Genomic DNA, 11,699 nt, shown 5'->3' with positions numbered 1-11,699 from the left:
CCCATGTTACCAGAGATGATGAGACATGCTAATGACTTCTTCAAGGACCCTGTCAGAGCCAGATTTAGCAGCTCCAGGGTGGCCAAAAAATATAAAACACCATCAGAACCCTTATTAATTCGGAGTCCGATACCACCAGACTCCATTGTTACAACCACCCCACGCAAGAGGGCTGATGGGCTAATTGGGATGCCCCCCCCACCCCCTACAAAGGAAAGTAAGCACATAGATGCTGCTGGGCAGAGTGTTGCCGGGCAGGCTGCCAACTACCGGCTTATCGCCAATTCTCAGGTCCTTTTGGTCTGTTATGATTGAGCCCAGTGGAATGAGATGGAGGAACCTTTACAGTACCTCCCTGTAAAACTTAGAAGAAGGGATCAACAGACTGTTACGGAGGGGCAGGCCATTACTAATAATTCCATTCACTGCACCCTCAATGCTGCAGATACTGCAGCTAGAGGAATTCATAGTAGTGTCCTTAGACGATACGGTTGGTTGAGGTGTTCCGGTTTTAAACAGGAGGTCCAACAGGCAGTTCTAAACATGCCCTTCGGTAAAGAACACCTCTTTGGCTAACAGGTAGATTTTCCCTTAGAAAGGGAAGAAAGACAGACTGGGCCAAAGCAGTTGAAGCGTTACACACTGCCACTCCCAGGGGCTTCTTTTGTTGCCTAAGCTGCAGGGAAACATATAAGTCCACCTACATAGAGGCATCAAGCTCCCAAAAACAGCCCCAAGCCTCTTACACCAGGAGTTACTAAAGAGGTTCCTTCAGAGGTTAGAGCAAGGATGCTGCCACTCGCGGAGCAACACCCACTTCAAAACAGTGACTACCCTGTCACCCAAAACTGGGCGACTTTATGGCAAAATTAGACCTAAAGGACGCTTACTTTCACATACCAATACACCATGCTCACGACAAATACTTGAGATTTGTCATAGCAGGCAAACAATATCAGTTCAAAGTTCCTCCATTCCGGGTGACTACAGGACTTCAAGTGTCACAAAATACCTAGTGATCGTCGCAGCACATCTGTTAAGATAAAATGTTCATGTATTCCCCTAATTAGACAATTGACTTATCAAAGCCAGTACACATTAGCAGTATCAACAACACACTCAGATGACAATAGATCTCCTGCACAGCCGGGGGTTTACTATCAACATCCCCAAATATCACCTCCAACCTCGACAGGTTCAACCTTACTTGACATAAACACACAGATGGGTGTAGCCTACCCTAATCCCGCTCGGATTCAGTACTTTCAGGCAACCTTAGCCCAGTTCCAAACAAATTAGACTCCCACAGTGAAGACAGTTATGGATCTGCTAGGAATGATGGCGTCCTGCATTGCAACAGTTCCCCATGCAAGGTTATACATGCATCCCCTGCAGCAATGCTTAGCTCGTCAACAGTCTCTGCAATGGTGGAACACCAAGAACTTGTTAAAAGGGCAGCCTTTTTTGGACACTGTTCACCACATAACCTTCACTATGGATGCATGCAGACCTGCTCAGCAGAATGCATCAAGTCTACGAATGGGAACTCCATCCCACAAGTGTCCTTACCATTCATCAAAAATTGGGGGTTCCCTCAGATTGACCTTTTCACCATAGCAGAAAACAGCAAATGCACAAATGTCACTGTTAGGTACCCACACCCACTATCCAAAGGCAATGCACTATGGATGATTTGTTCATGAATATTTGCCTATACTTTTTCACCCCTCCCACTTCTTTCCATCCTGGTATGGAAGCTCAGGCAAACTTCTCTTACAATGATCCTGGTAGCTCCCACATGGGTGAATCAACCTTGGTTCACAACACTCCTTGACCTTTCTGTAGTTCCACACTCAAAATCAAAGAAACATCAGGCACCCAGACCAGAAAACGCTCAACCTAGCGATTTGGCTCCTGTGGTCATAGAGTTTGACTGTCTTGACTTAAACCAGAATGTATGGATAGTCTCAGGAAGCACGCAGACCCACCACTAGAGCCTGTTATGCAGCAAATTGGAAGCACTTTGTTTGCTATTGTTGATCAAAGCAAAGTGATCCTCTGAAAGCCAGGATGCAAGACATTGTCTGCCTGCTTCATTTACAAAAGGCAAATTTAGCATACACTTCCATATGGTTACTCCACGCTGCAATGGCTGCCTACCTCCAAAATACAGTTATCAAAGGCTTCATGGAAGGACCCAAATAAGTTATTCCACCAGGGGTTCCCCCAACACCCTCCTGGAACCTTAACATCGTTCTCACCAGACTCATGGGTCCCCCATTTGAGCCCCTACACTCAGGCCTCCCTTCAATTTCTTTCGTGCAATGTGGCATTCTCAGTTGCCATTACCGCACTCAGGTGTTTAAATGAGCTCCAGGCTTTAACCTTAGAAGAATTCTTCTTTCAAATACATAGAGACAAAGTGGTTCTTTTGCATTTTTCCTAAATTTCTACCTAAGGTAGTCTCACAGCTTAACCTCAGACAGTCTTTTGAGCTGCCAGTTTGTTTTCCCAATCAGATTCAATTGCGGAAAGAACCCTTCTTACCCTAGATGTCAAAAGGGCACTCATGTTCTACATAGATAGAACTAAGACCTTCAGGAAAACTAAACAACTCTTTGTACCCTTTTCTCCACCTCATAAAGATAATCCTATATCCCAATTAGACATAGGCAGATGGATAGTCAAATGTATTCAAACTTGCTATTTTAAGGCCAAAAGACCTTTACCTGTTTCTCCTAGAAACTCACTCCACTCGCAAAAAGGGAGAAACTATGGCCTTTCTTGGAAACATCCCCATAGTCTACATTTGTAAAACAGCTACATGATACACACCACACATCTTCACCAAGCACTACTGTGTGAATGTTCTGGCACGCCAAGAAGCTAGTGCAGGACAAGCAGTGCTACGTACTCTTTTTCAAACTGTTGCAACTCTACAGGCTAGCCACTGCTTCTAAAGAGGGATTGCGTTACAGTTTATGCAGAGTTGGTGTATCAACAGCCACACAGACCATCAAACGGAATATGTTACCTGTAAGTATCTGTTCGTGGCATGTGATTCTGTAGATTCACATATGCCGACCAATAGTGGACATTAGAGCGAGCTGGGTCACTTCAATCAGTCAGCTTTAAAAGGTGCCGTAGCTCCAGGTCCCTCACCTTCAGACCTGATCTGGAAACTTCAGCAGTACCTCTGCAAGCTGAGAGTGGCTGTACACTGATGCCTTTCTCCTCAGTAAATGACTTGCAGGGCCTCTAAAGATGCCATTCCTGCAGTCTGATGTCAGTTCCTTTCTTTCCTCGCCATCAGTTATGGATCAGGCGCTCTCTTCTTTGTCTCTCTCAGACATTTTCCTCATGAAATTCAACAGTGTGAAAGTGAATGACAACCTGTTTATGGGGGTTTCAGTCTTATTAGGACTGTTGCAAAGAGATGTCTGTGACAGATTCCAATCAGGTGTGCCAGTAGTGCCTAGGGTCGAGCCACGGCTCTAAGGCTTGCAGTGACTCCTTATCCATGAATCCGAAGGCCATCTAGGACTGCAAGGCAGAACTCTACATCACCAAACCTTGTAAGACCACACAGTTGGACCGGCCAAAGTTGTGCTTCAAGTCAGAGGCTCCACCAAGTTCTATTCTCGCTCTAGAAGCCGACAAATCAGTTCTAGAGACTGCTCTTTGCTGAGATTCAATTTGTCTGGTAAGTCCAAAAGGAAGCATAAGAAATAGAGCAGGACTTGGCCCCCTGTCGCCACTCGCATTCACCTAAGAAAGCTCTGGGGGACCCCATGGCTCTCTATCTCGCTTTTGAAATCTGTTTATTTTAGGAGTAGATCCCACTACTGGTTCTGGCAGACCCCAAATTTCCAGCCACTCTGAAACAGATTTATGAGTTCTCATGGCCATGCTGCGACTCCTTGGACCTTTGCAGACTCCCTATGGCCTTTGGGCCTTACGGAGCAGAGAGGCCGTAGGAAGTTGGCTCTGTATATACTATTTCAAAGTAAGAAATAGCGTGCACAGAGTCCAAGGGTTCCCCTTAGAGGTAAGACAGTGGCAAAAATGCAATAATTCTAATGCTCTATTTTGTGGTAGTGTGGTTGAGCAGAAGGCTTATCAGAGGGTAGTGTTGAGCATCTGTTGTACACACACAGGCAATAATTTAGGAACACACACTCAGACTTACTCCAGGCCAATAGTTATTTTTTTATATCAAAAAATATATTTTCTTAGTTTATTTTAAGAACCACAGGTTCAAGATTTACAAGTAATACTTCAAATGAAAGGTATTTCACTTAGGTATTCTAGGAACTTAGAATAATCACAATATCATGCACAGTTTTGATGAAAATAGCAATAAGCTATTTTAAAAGTGGGCACAGTGCAAAAATCAACAGTTCCTGGGGGAGGTAAGTAAATGTTAAGTTCACAGGTAAGTTACACACTTATAGGGTTCAAAGTTGGGTCCAAGGTAGCCCCACTGTTGGCGGTTCAAGGCAACCCCAAAGTTACCACACCAGCAGCTCAGGGACGGTCAGGTGCAGAGGTCAAAGAGGTGCCCAAAACACATAGGCTTCAATGGAAACAGGGGTGCCCCGGTTCCAGTCTGCCAGCAGGTAAGTTCCTGCGTCCTCTGGGGGCAGACCAGGGGGGTTTTGTAGGGCACCGGGGGGACACAAGCAGGCACAGAAAGTACACCCTCAGCGGCACAGAGGGGGCCGGGTGCAGAGTGCAAACAGGCGTCGGGTTTTGTATTCAAAGCAATGGGGAGACCCAGGGGTCTCTTCAACGATGCAGGCACACAGGGAGGGCTCCTCGGGGTAGCCACCACCTGGGCTAGGCAGAGGGTCGCCTGGGGGTCGCTCCTGCACTGGAGTTCGGTTTCTTCAGGTCCTGGGGGCTGCGGGTGCAGTGTTGGTTCCAGGCATCGGGTCCCTTGTTACAGGCAGTCGCGGTCAGGGGGAGCCTCTGGATTTCCTCTGCAGGCGTCACTGTGGGGCTCAGGGGGGGTCGTCTCTGGTTACTCAAAGGCTCGCAGTCACCGGGAGTCCTCACTGAGGTGTTGGTTTTCCACATGTCGAGCCGGGGGCTTCGGGTGCAGAGTGGAAAGTCTCACGCTTCCGGCGGGAAACGTGAAGTCTTTAAAGTTGTTTCTTTGTTGCAAGAAAGGTGCAGATTGTTGAACAGGGCCGCTGTTCACGGGAGTTTCTTGGTCCTTTGGTTGCAGGGCAGTCCTCTGAGGCTTCAGAGGTTGCTGGTCCCTGTTGGATGTGTCGCTGTTGCAGTTTTCTTCGAAGTAGGAAGACAGGCCGGTAGGGCTGGGGCCAAAGCAGTTGTCGTCTCCATCCTCACTGCAGGGCTTCAGGTCAGCAGTCCTTCTTGTTAAGTCTGCAGGAATCTAGTTTTCTAGGTTCTGGGGTGCCCCTAAATACTAGATTTAGCGGTGTGTTTAGGTCTGGGAGGGCAGTAGCCAATGCCTACTGGCCCTGAGGGTGGCTACACCCTCTTTGTGCCTCCTCCCTGTGGGGAGGGGGGGCACAGCTCCAATTCTATTGGGGGAATCCTCCATCTACAAGATTTAGGATTTCTAAAAGTAAGGTTTACCTCAGCTCAGGACACCTTAGGGGCTGGCGGGTGACTCCTCCTTGTTTTTCTCATTATCTCCTCCAGCCTTGCCGCCAAAAGTGGGCGCAGTGGCCGCAGGGGGCGGGCATCTCCACTAGCTAGGATGCCCTGTGGCGCTGTAACAAAGGGGGTGAGCCTTTGAGGATCACTGCCAGGTGTTACGGTTCCTGCAGGGGGAGGTGAGAAGCACCTCCACCCAGTACAGGCTTTGTTCCTGGCCACAGAGTGACAAAGGCACTCTCCCCATGTGGCCAGCAACATGCCTGGTGTGTGGCAGGCTGGCAAGAACTAGTCAGCCTACACTTGAAGTAGGGTATATTTTCTGGGGGCATCTTTAAGATGCCCTCTGGGTGTATTTTCAATAAATTGCACACTGGCATCAGTGTGCATTTATTGTGCTGAGAAGTTTGATACCAAACTTCCCAGTTTTCAGTGTAGCCATTATGGAACTGTGGAGTTTGTGTTTGACAAACTCCCAGACCATATACTCTTATGGCTACCCTGCACTTACAATGTCTAGGGTTTTGCTTCCACACTGTAGGGGCATAGTGCTCATGCACATATGCCCTCACCTGTGGTATAGTGCACCCTGCCTTAGGGCTGTAAGGCCTGTTAGAGGGGTGACTTACCGATGCCACAGGCATTGTGAGGTTGGCATGGCACTCTGAGGGGGGTGCCATGTCGACTTTGGCCTTTTCTCCCCACCAGCACACACAAGCTGTGAAGCAGTGTGCATGTGATGAGTGAGGGGTCCCTAGGGTGGCATAAGACATGCTGGAGCCCTTAGAGACCTCCCCTGGCATCAGGGCCCTTGGTACCAGGGATACCAGTTACAAGGGACTCACCTGGGTGCCAGGGTTGTGCCAATTGTGGAGACAAAGGTACAATTTAGGGAAAGAACACTGGTGCTGGGGCCTCGTTAGCAGGGTCCCAGCACACTTTCAAGTCATAACTTAGCATCAGCAAAGGCAAAAAGTCAGGGGGTAACCATGCCAAGGAGGCATTTCCTTAGAGGCTCTACCTCTGGAGTACTGCCAGTGGTTGAACCCTCCATGCCCATCACAACACCACCACCTCCAATTCCGAATCGGTCTCTGGCACTGTGGTCCACACCAGTTCCTGAGAAATCGACATCAGTGCCAAAATTCATCAACTCCAGATGAGGAGATATCTATTGTGCTCTCCAACTTGCCATTGGTCTGATCGTGACAAACTGTGCCTGCTTGCTGTCAAGGGGCCGCTTCTCCCACTTGATTCACACTTTACATTCCTAGCATAGACTCGGACAACGATTGAAGCAGTTGATGGGTTCAGTCTGCCCTGTCATGATGATACCTCCCCTGAATCAGGTCTTATCTCACACTCTGGAGCAGCAAACTAAGAATCCACCGTCAACATCATGGTAATCCGTTGGGTGGCTGAAGTCCTTGACGGTTAAAACCAAAGTGGTAATGGAAGTCTTCAAGTCAGGGCACATATCTTCTGAGCACCTTCTGCTGTTCCATGATGCACTGACGGATACCTTCTTAGGGGCTTGGGCCAAGCTGTGTTCTTGTCCTTCAGTGAACAGGCAAATAGCGAGACATTGCACTTCCCTGGGGAGCCCATATTCCCATTTCAGCACCCCTCCCCAGAAAGTTTAGTGGTGCTGGCCTCCAGCAGGACTAACCCCAACACTTTTCTAACCACTACCTCTGATAGGGAATCCAAGGAAGGGAGTTTTTTTATTTTTATTCCATCAACCTGGCTCTTCATTCGGTAAATGCCAGCTGTCTCCTGGGGCACTGTTCCCAGGCTCTTTGGGTCTCAGTGACTCAGATCGTCCAACGTGTCCACAAATATGCCCAACCTGTCCTTGCCCAGGCTGTACAGGACAGTCTGGACGCAGCACGGTTTCAATTCTTTTTGGCTTAGATACCACTGGTTCCATTGAGCGTTTCATTGGTACCAGTATTTTTCCTTCTAAATTTTGCTGCGTTTCTCAAGTGATGTACAGTCATCCCTCATGGGTGTGTGGTTCAGTGGGACTCACCTGTTTGGGGCTAAGGAAGACTCCACACTCGAATGGTTCAAGGTGAGCATGGTGTGGCCTTGTGCTTGGGTGAATCTGCCCTACCATGCCAACCAAACCAGACCTACTGCTCCTTCCATGGCTTTTGCAGCCAATCCAACCCTAGCGTATCACCCAGCGATTTCGCTCTGTGTTGCCCACAGCCCCCATATGGAAGGTGAACACATCAGCCAGTCCTCCCTGCAGTCCCTTACTTGTCAAACACGTAGCATGTCGTTTGTCGAGCACAGCTATCCAGTGGGCGGCAGGATCTGTGGATTCTTGCTGGGTAGGCAGGCTATCACATTAGACAAGTGGATCCTGCAAATAGTCCAGAAGGGATATGCGCTACCCTTCCTTTCTGTACCGCTCCACTTTTAAACATCTCCCCAATGACTGGGAGGTGGCCCTCTTTCTGTTTCGCAGCAAGAAGTCCAAGTCCCTTTGGGCGAAAGGGAAAAGGTGCCTCTCAGGAAGCAGGATGTAGTTGTTATTCTCGCTACTTTCTGGTGGCTGAGAAAGATGGAGGCTTTTACCCATTTTAGACCCGAGTCCTTTCAATGCCTTACTCCAGAAGGAAAAATGAAAGGTGCTTGCATTGGCTCATAGTCTCTTTCCTTGACCCTCAAGACTGAATATGCGTATTGGACCTGCAGGATGCCTACTTCCATGTTCTGCAGACCCATCGGCTGCCTGTGATTTGTGGTGGGACAGAAGCATTACGAGTTTGTTGTGCTCCCTTTTGATCTCACCAGTGCATTTTGGGTATTCAGGAAAGTAATAGCAGTAGTGGCAGCACATCTTTTAGACACCAGGGGTGTCCGTCTTCCCCTACTTCGATGACTGGCTGTAGAAGATTGGCCCACCCTATGCAGTTGTCCACTTCTTCCAGAGTAAGGTGAATTCCCTTTCATCTTTAGTATTCAATATCAATGTTCCTAGGTAACACCTGATTCCTTCTCAGACACTCCTCTTCATCAGTCAATCAATCAAGCTGGATTTGTAGACCGTAGCTTGTCACCTGCGAGGGTATCCAGGCAATTTCTGGATGCAGTTTGGTTTGTGCTTAATCCCCGGGAAAGAGATTCCAGGGCATTTAGGCTATGAACCTGATCTTTCAGCCTTGTACCTGGATTTAAGTGAGGTCAACTCTGAGCCTGCTGGGACTGATGGCCTCCTCCATCCTGCTGGTCGAGCACACCAACTGGCATATGCAGACCCTGCAGTGGGAGCTGAAGTCTCAGTGGGTATCAGGGTATGAACCTTGGCTTGATTTGTGCGCCGCCGCTTAAAACAGTGTCAGAACTTCTGTGTATGGAATTTTGGACTTCTGTATGCTTTTCTCACCGATACCACTCCTGTCCTGAGTTCTTAAGAAGATAAGGATCTACCTGCTGAAAGTCATCCTAGCAGCCTTGGATCGGGCACAGCGAGTATGGTATCAAGAACGCATGAATATCTGTCCTCTGATCCTCTACCCCTCAGGGAAAATCTGGTGTCAACGCAGCAGGGCAGGGTTCTGCATTCAGCTTCATGCTTGAAGATTGAGCGACAAAAGCTGAACACCTTCCATCTTCCTCTGGAGATGTTATTTTGGTAGCCAGGTATCTTGCGACAGAAACTTTATATGCCTGTATAACAAATATTTGGGTTGTTGCCTGTACGCATCAAATAGACTCCCCTCCATGCCAAGGCTTCTGACGTTTTATTGTTTGTTTTGTCCCCACACTGCAAGGCCTTGCTCTGGACACAGTTAAAGGGAAAATTTTGACTCTTTCTGTTTTTTTTTTTTTTTAAACAGTTGACAGACCAGCACTTGTTTAGGTTTACAGTTGTTAGGTGACTTTTTTTTTTTTTTAATTTTTTTTTATTATTTTTTATTAAAGGTATAGAACATTTGTTTCTTTCCTCCCCCTTTGCCGTGCATCAGTGGAACCTTACCTTGGTCCTCACTTTCATGATGTCCACTCTGAGAGCCACTTCACAGCTGTCCCTTGCGGCTCCTCACACCGAATATAGTGTTCCTTGCCATCGTAACGTCGGCACAGCATGTGATTAAGCTTCAGGCTCTCTGTGTTCACCCACTGTACACTATATCTTCCCAGACAAACTGGTTCTGTGAATAAGAGCATCCTTCATACCAGAAGTTTTGATGCAAACTCATTTTATGGACACTGGCATCTTTCTTGCCTAGGGTTGTGACACTGTTACACACCCGGCAAAGTGTCACCTTGCCGAGGAAAAACTCCATCGCTTGGACCCGATGAGAGCACTGAGCTTCTACAAAGATTATGCCAAATAACAATGGATGGGTGAACAGCTCTTTGTGATGTTCATTAGAGCGAAAAAGGCAAGGCTGTGCAGAAGAGCCAACTCCTGCTGGGTCGTGCTCTGCATTGCCAGCTATGCACTGGCGAAAAAACAGCCTCTGGAAGAACTGCATGCTTATTCTACCAGGACCTGAAGCTGCTGCCACTGTCCTAGACAACTGCCTGTTGGCTACGTGAGCATCTTTCTATACATTCACAAGGCACTGTTCTCTGGACAGTCAGCCTCCCCAAGAAGGGCTTTTTGTCAGTTTAGCATTGCAGGACTGTCTGATTTGAGTCCCTTCACAGACCCGCCACTGAATAGGTACTCATGTGCTGTCTATTCAAAAGGCGAGGAATCTGCAGCTAGAGGTCTCTATCAGAAGAACAAGTGACTTATCTTTGGTTACTTTCTTTCTGATAGAGACTCTAGCTATCTGCAGATTCCTCAGTTAACCTCTCATCCTACCCATTCTGTGATTGGACTCGATCGGTTAATAAGATCCCAAGGCTAGGAATCTGCACTCTTCTCACATCAATTTGCGTTTGAAGCTCTGTGTCTGGAGATGCAGGCAGTCTCCAAAGCAACGGACATCAGCATTCAGGAGTGGTGCCTTTATAGGGCCCTCTCGTAATTTCTGGAGTAGAATGGAGTTGGTGAAGAGCTATGCGGCACGACCTACAGGCACACAAGTATACTGCTCAAGTTTCCAGATCCAGTTTGACACCTGGGGATTATTCAAAAGGTGGGGTATCTGCAGATAGATAATCTCTCCCAGAAAGCATTGCCAAAGGTAAGTAACATGTTCTTCAATGCCTTCGTCCGCCAAGCTTTGTAGAAATATAGAATTGTTTGAAAAAGTCAACCATTACTTGGCTTAGTATTTTATTGACTGCTGTTTTCACATGAGAATCCATTCTTATGCCTTTTGGCTAGGTTCCAGCTGTAAAAATAACATGTACTTTCATGGTTTTTGAACATGTTTTTTTTTTCTTTTCAAATTTTTTAATTGTGCAATTAAAAGGGAAACCAAGCTCAATATTCAGAATGACAAAATTGACTTATTCAGTTCCTCTGTTCTTACAGAGGATATCAATCGTGGTCAAATCCGATATGTGCTGCATGAGGAGAAGATTCAGGAGACAAAGGACACTTTCAAATTTATTTTAAAAGATAGCAAACCCAACGTGGTCACAGATAATGTTTTCCATATTCAGTGGTCTGTCATCAGCTTCAAGCACACAAGGTAAGTAATTTGTTTTAGTTTTTGTGCAATATGTGCTGCAAACAAATATGATAAAATGAAGAATGCTTTAAACGGTATTTGCTTAGATTATTGTTGTGCAAGTGATGTACAGATGTTTACGTTAGCCATTGTGCATTCCTGGTAATAGGAATGCATACATAATTCAGACTTAATTTTCAAATCACTGTAGGAAAGTACCATCTTGCCTGGCATGTTACCCCCATTTTTCACTGTATATATGTTGTTTTAGTTGTATGTCACTGGGACCCTGCCAGCCAGGGCCCCAGTGCTCATAAGTGTGCCTGTATGTGTTACCTGTGTTATGACTAACTGTCTCACTGAGGCTCTGCTATCCAGAACCTCAGTGGTTATGCTCTCTCATTTCTTTCCAAATTGTCACTAACAGGCTAGTGACCAATTTCACCAATTTACATTGGCATACTGGAACACCCTTATAATTCCCTA

The 11,699-nt window shown here is 47.0% G+C and overlaps 1 protein-coding gene across 1 annotated transcript in view; it reads left to right on the top strand.

Moving 5' to 3' along the window:
- Window positions 1–11,699, top strand: part of FRAS1 (Fraser extracellular matrix complex subunit 1) — a 1,443,020-nt gene that overhangs the window by 178,451 nt on the left and 1,252,870 nt on the right. The window contains exon 4 of the mRNA XM_069205798.1: window positions 11,075–11,234. Within this exon, the coding sequence (XP_069061899.1) occupies window positions 11,075–11,234 (160 nt within the window). The remainder of the gene's footprint in view (window positions 1–11,074; window positions 11,235–11,699) is intronic.

Source organism: Pleurodeles waltl, chromosome 1_2 (genome assembly GCF_031143425.1).
Source record: "Pleurodeles waltl isolate 20211129_DDA chromosome 1_2, aPleWal1.hap1.20221129, whole genome shotgun sequence".
NCBI classification, from domain to species: domain Eukaryota; kingdom Metazoa; phylum Chordata; class Amphibia; order Caudata; family Salamandridae; genus Pleurodeles; species Pleurodeles waltl.
This window is presented reverse-complemented; position numbering and strand designations above follow the sequence as displayed.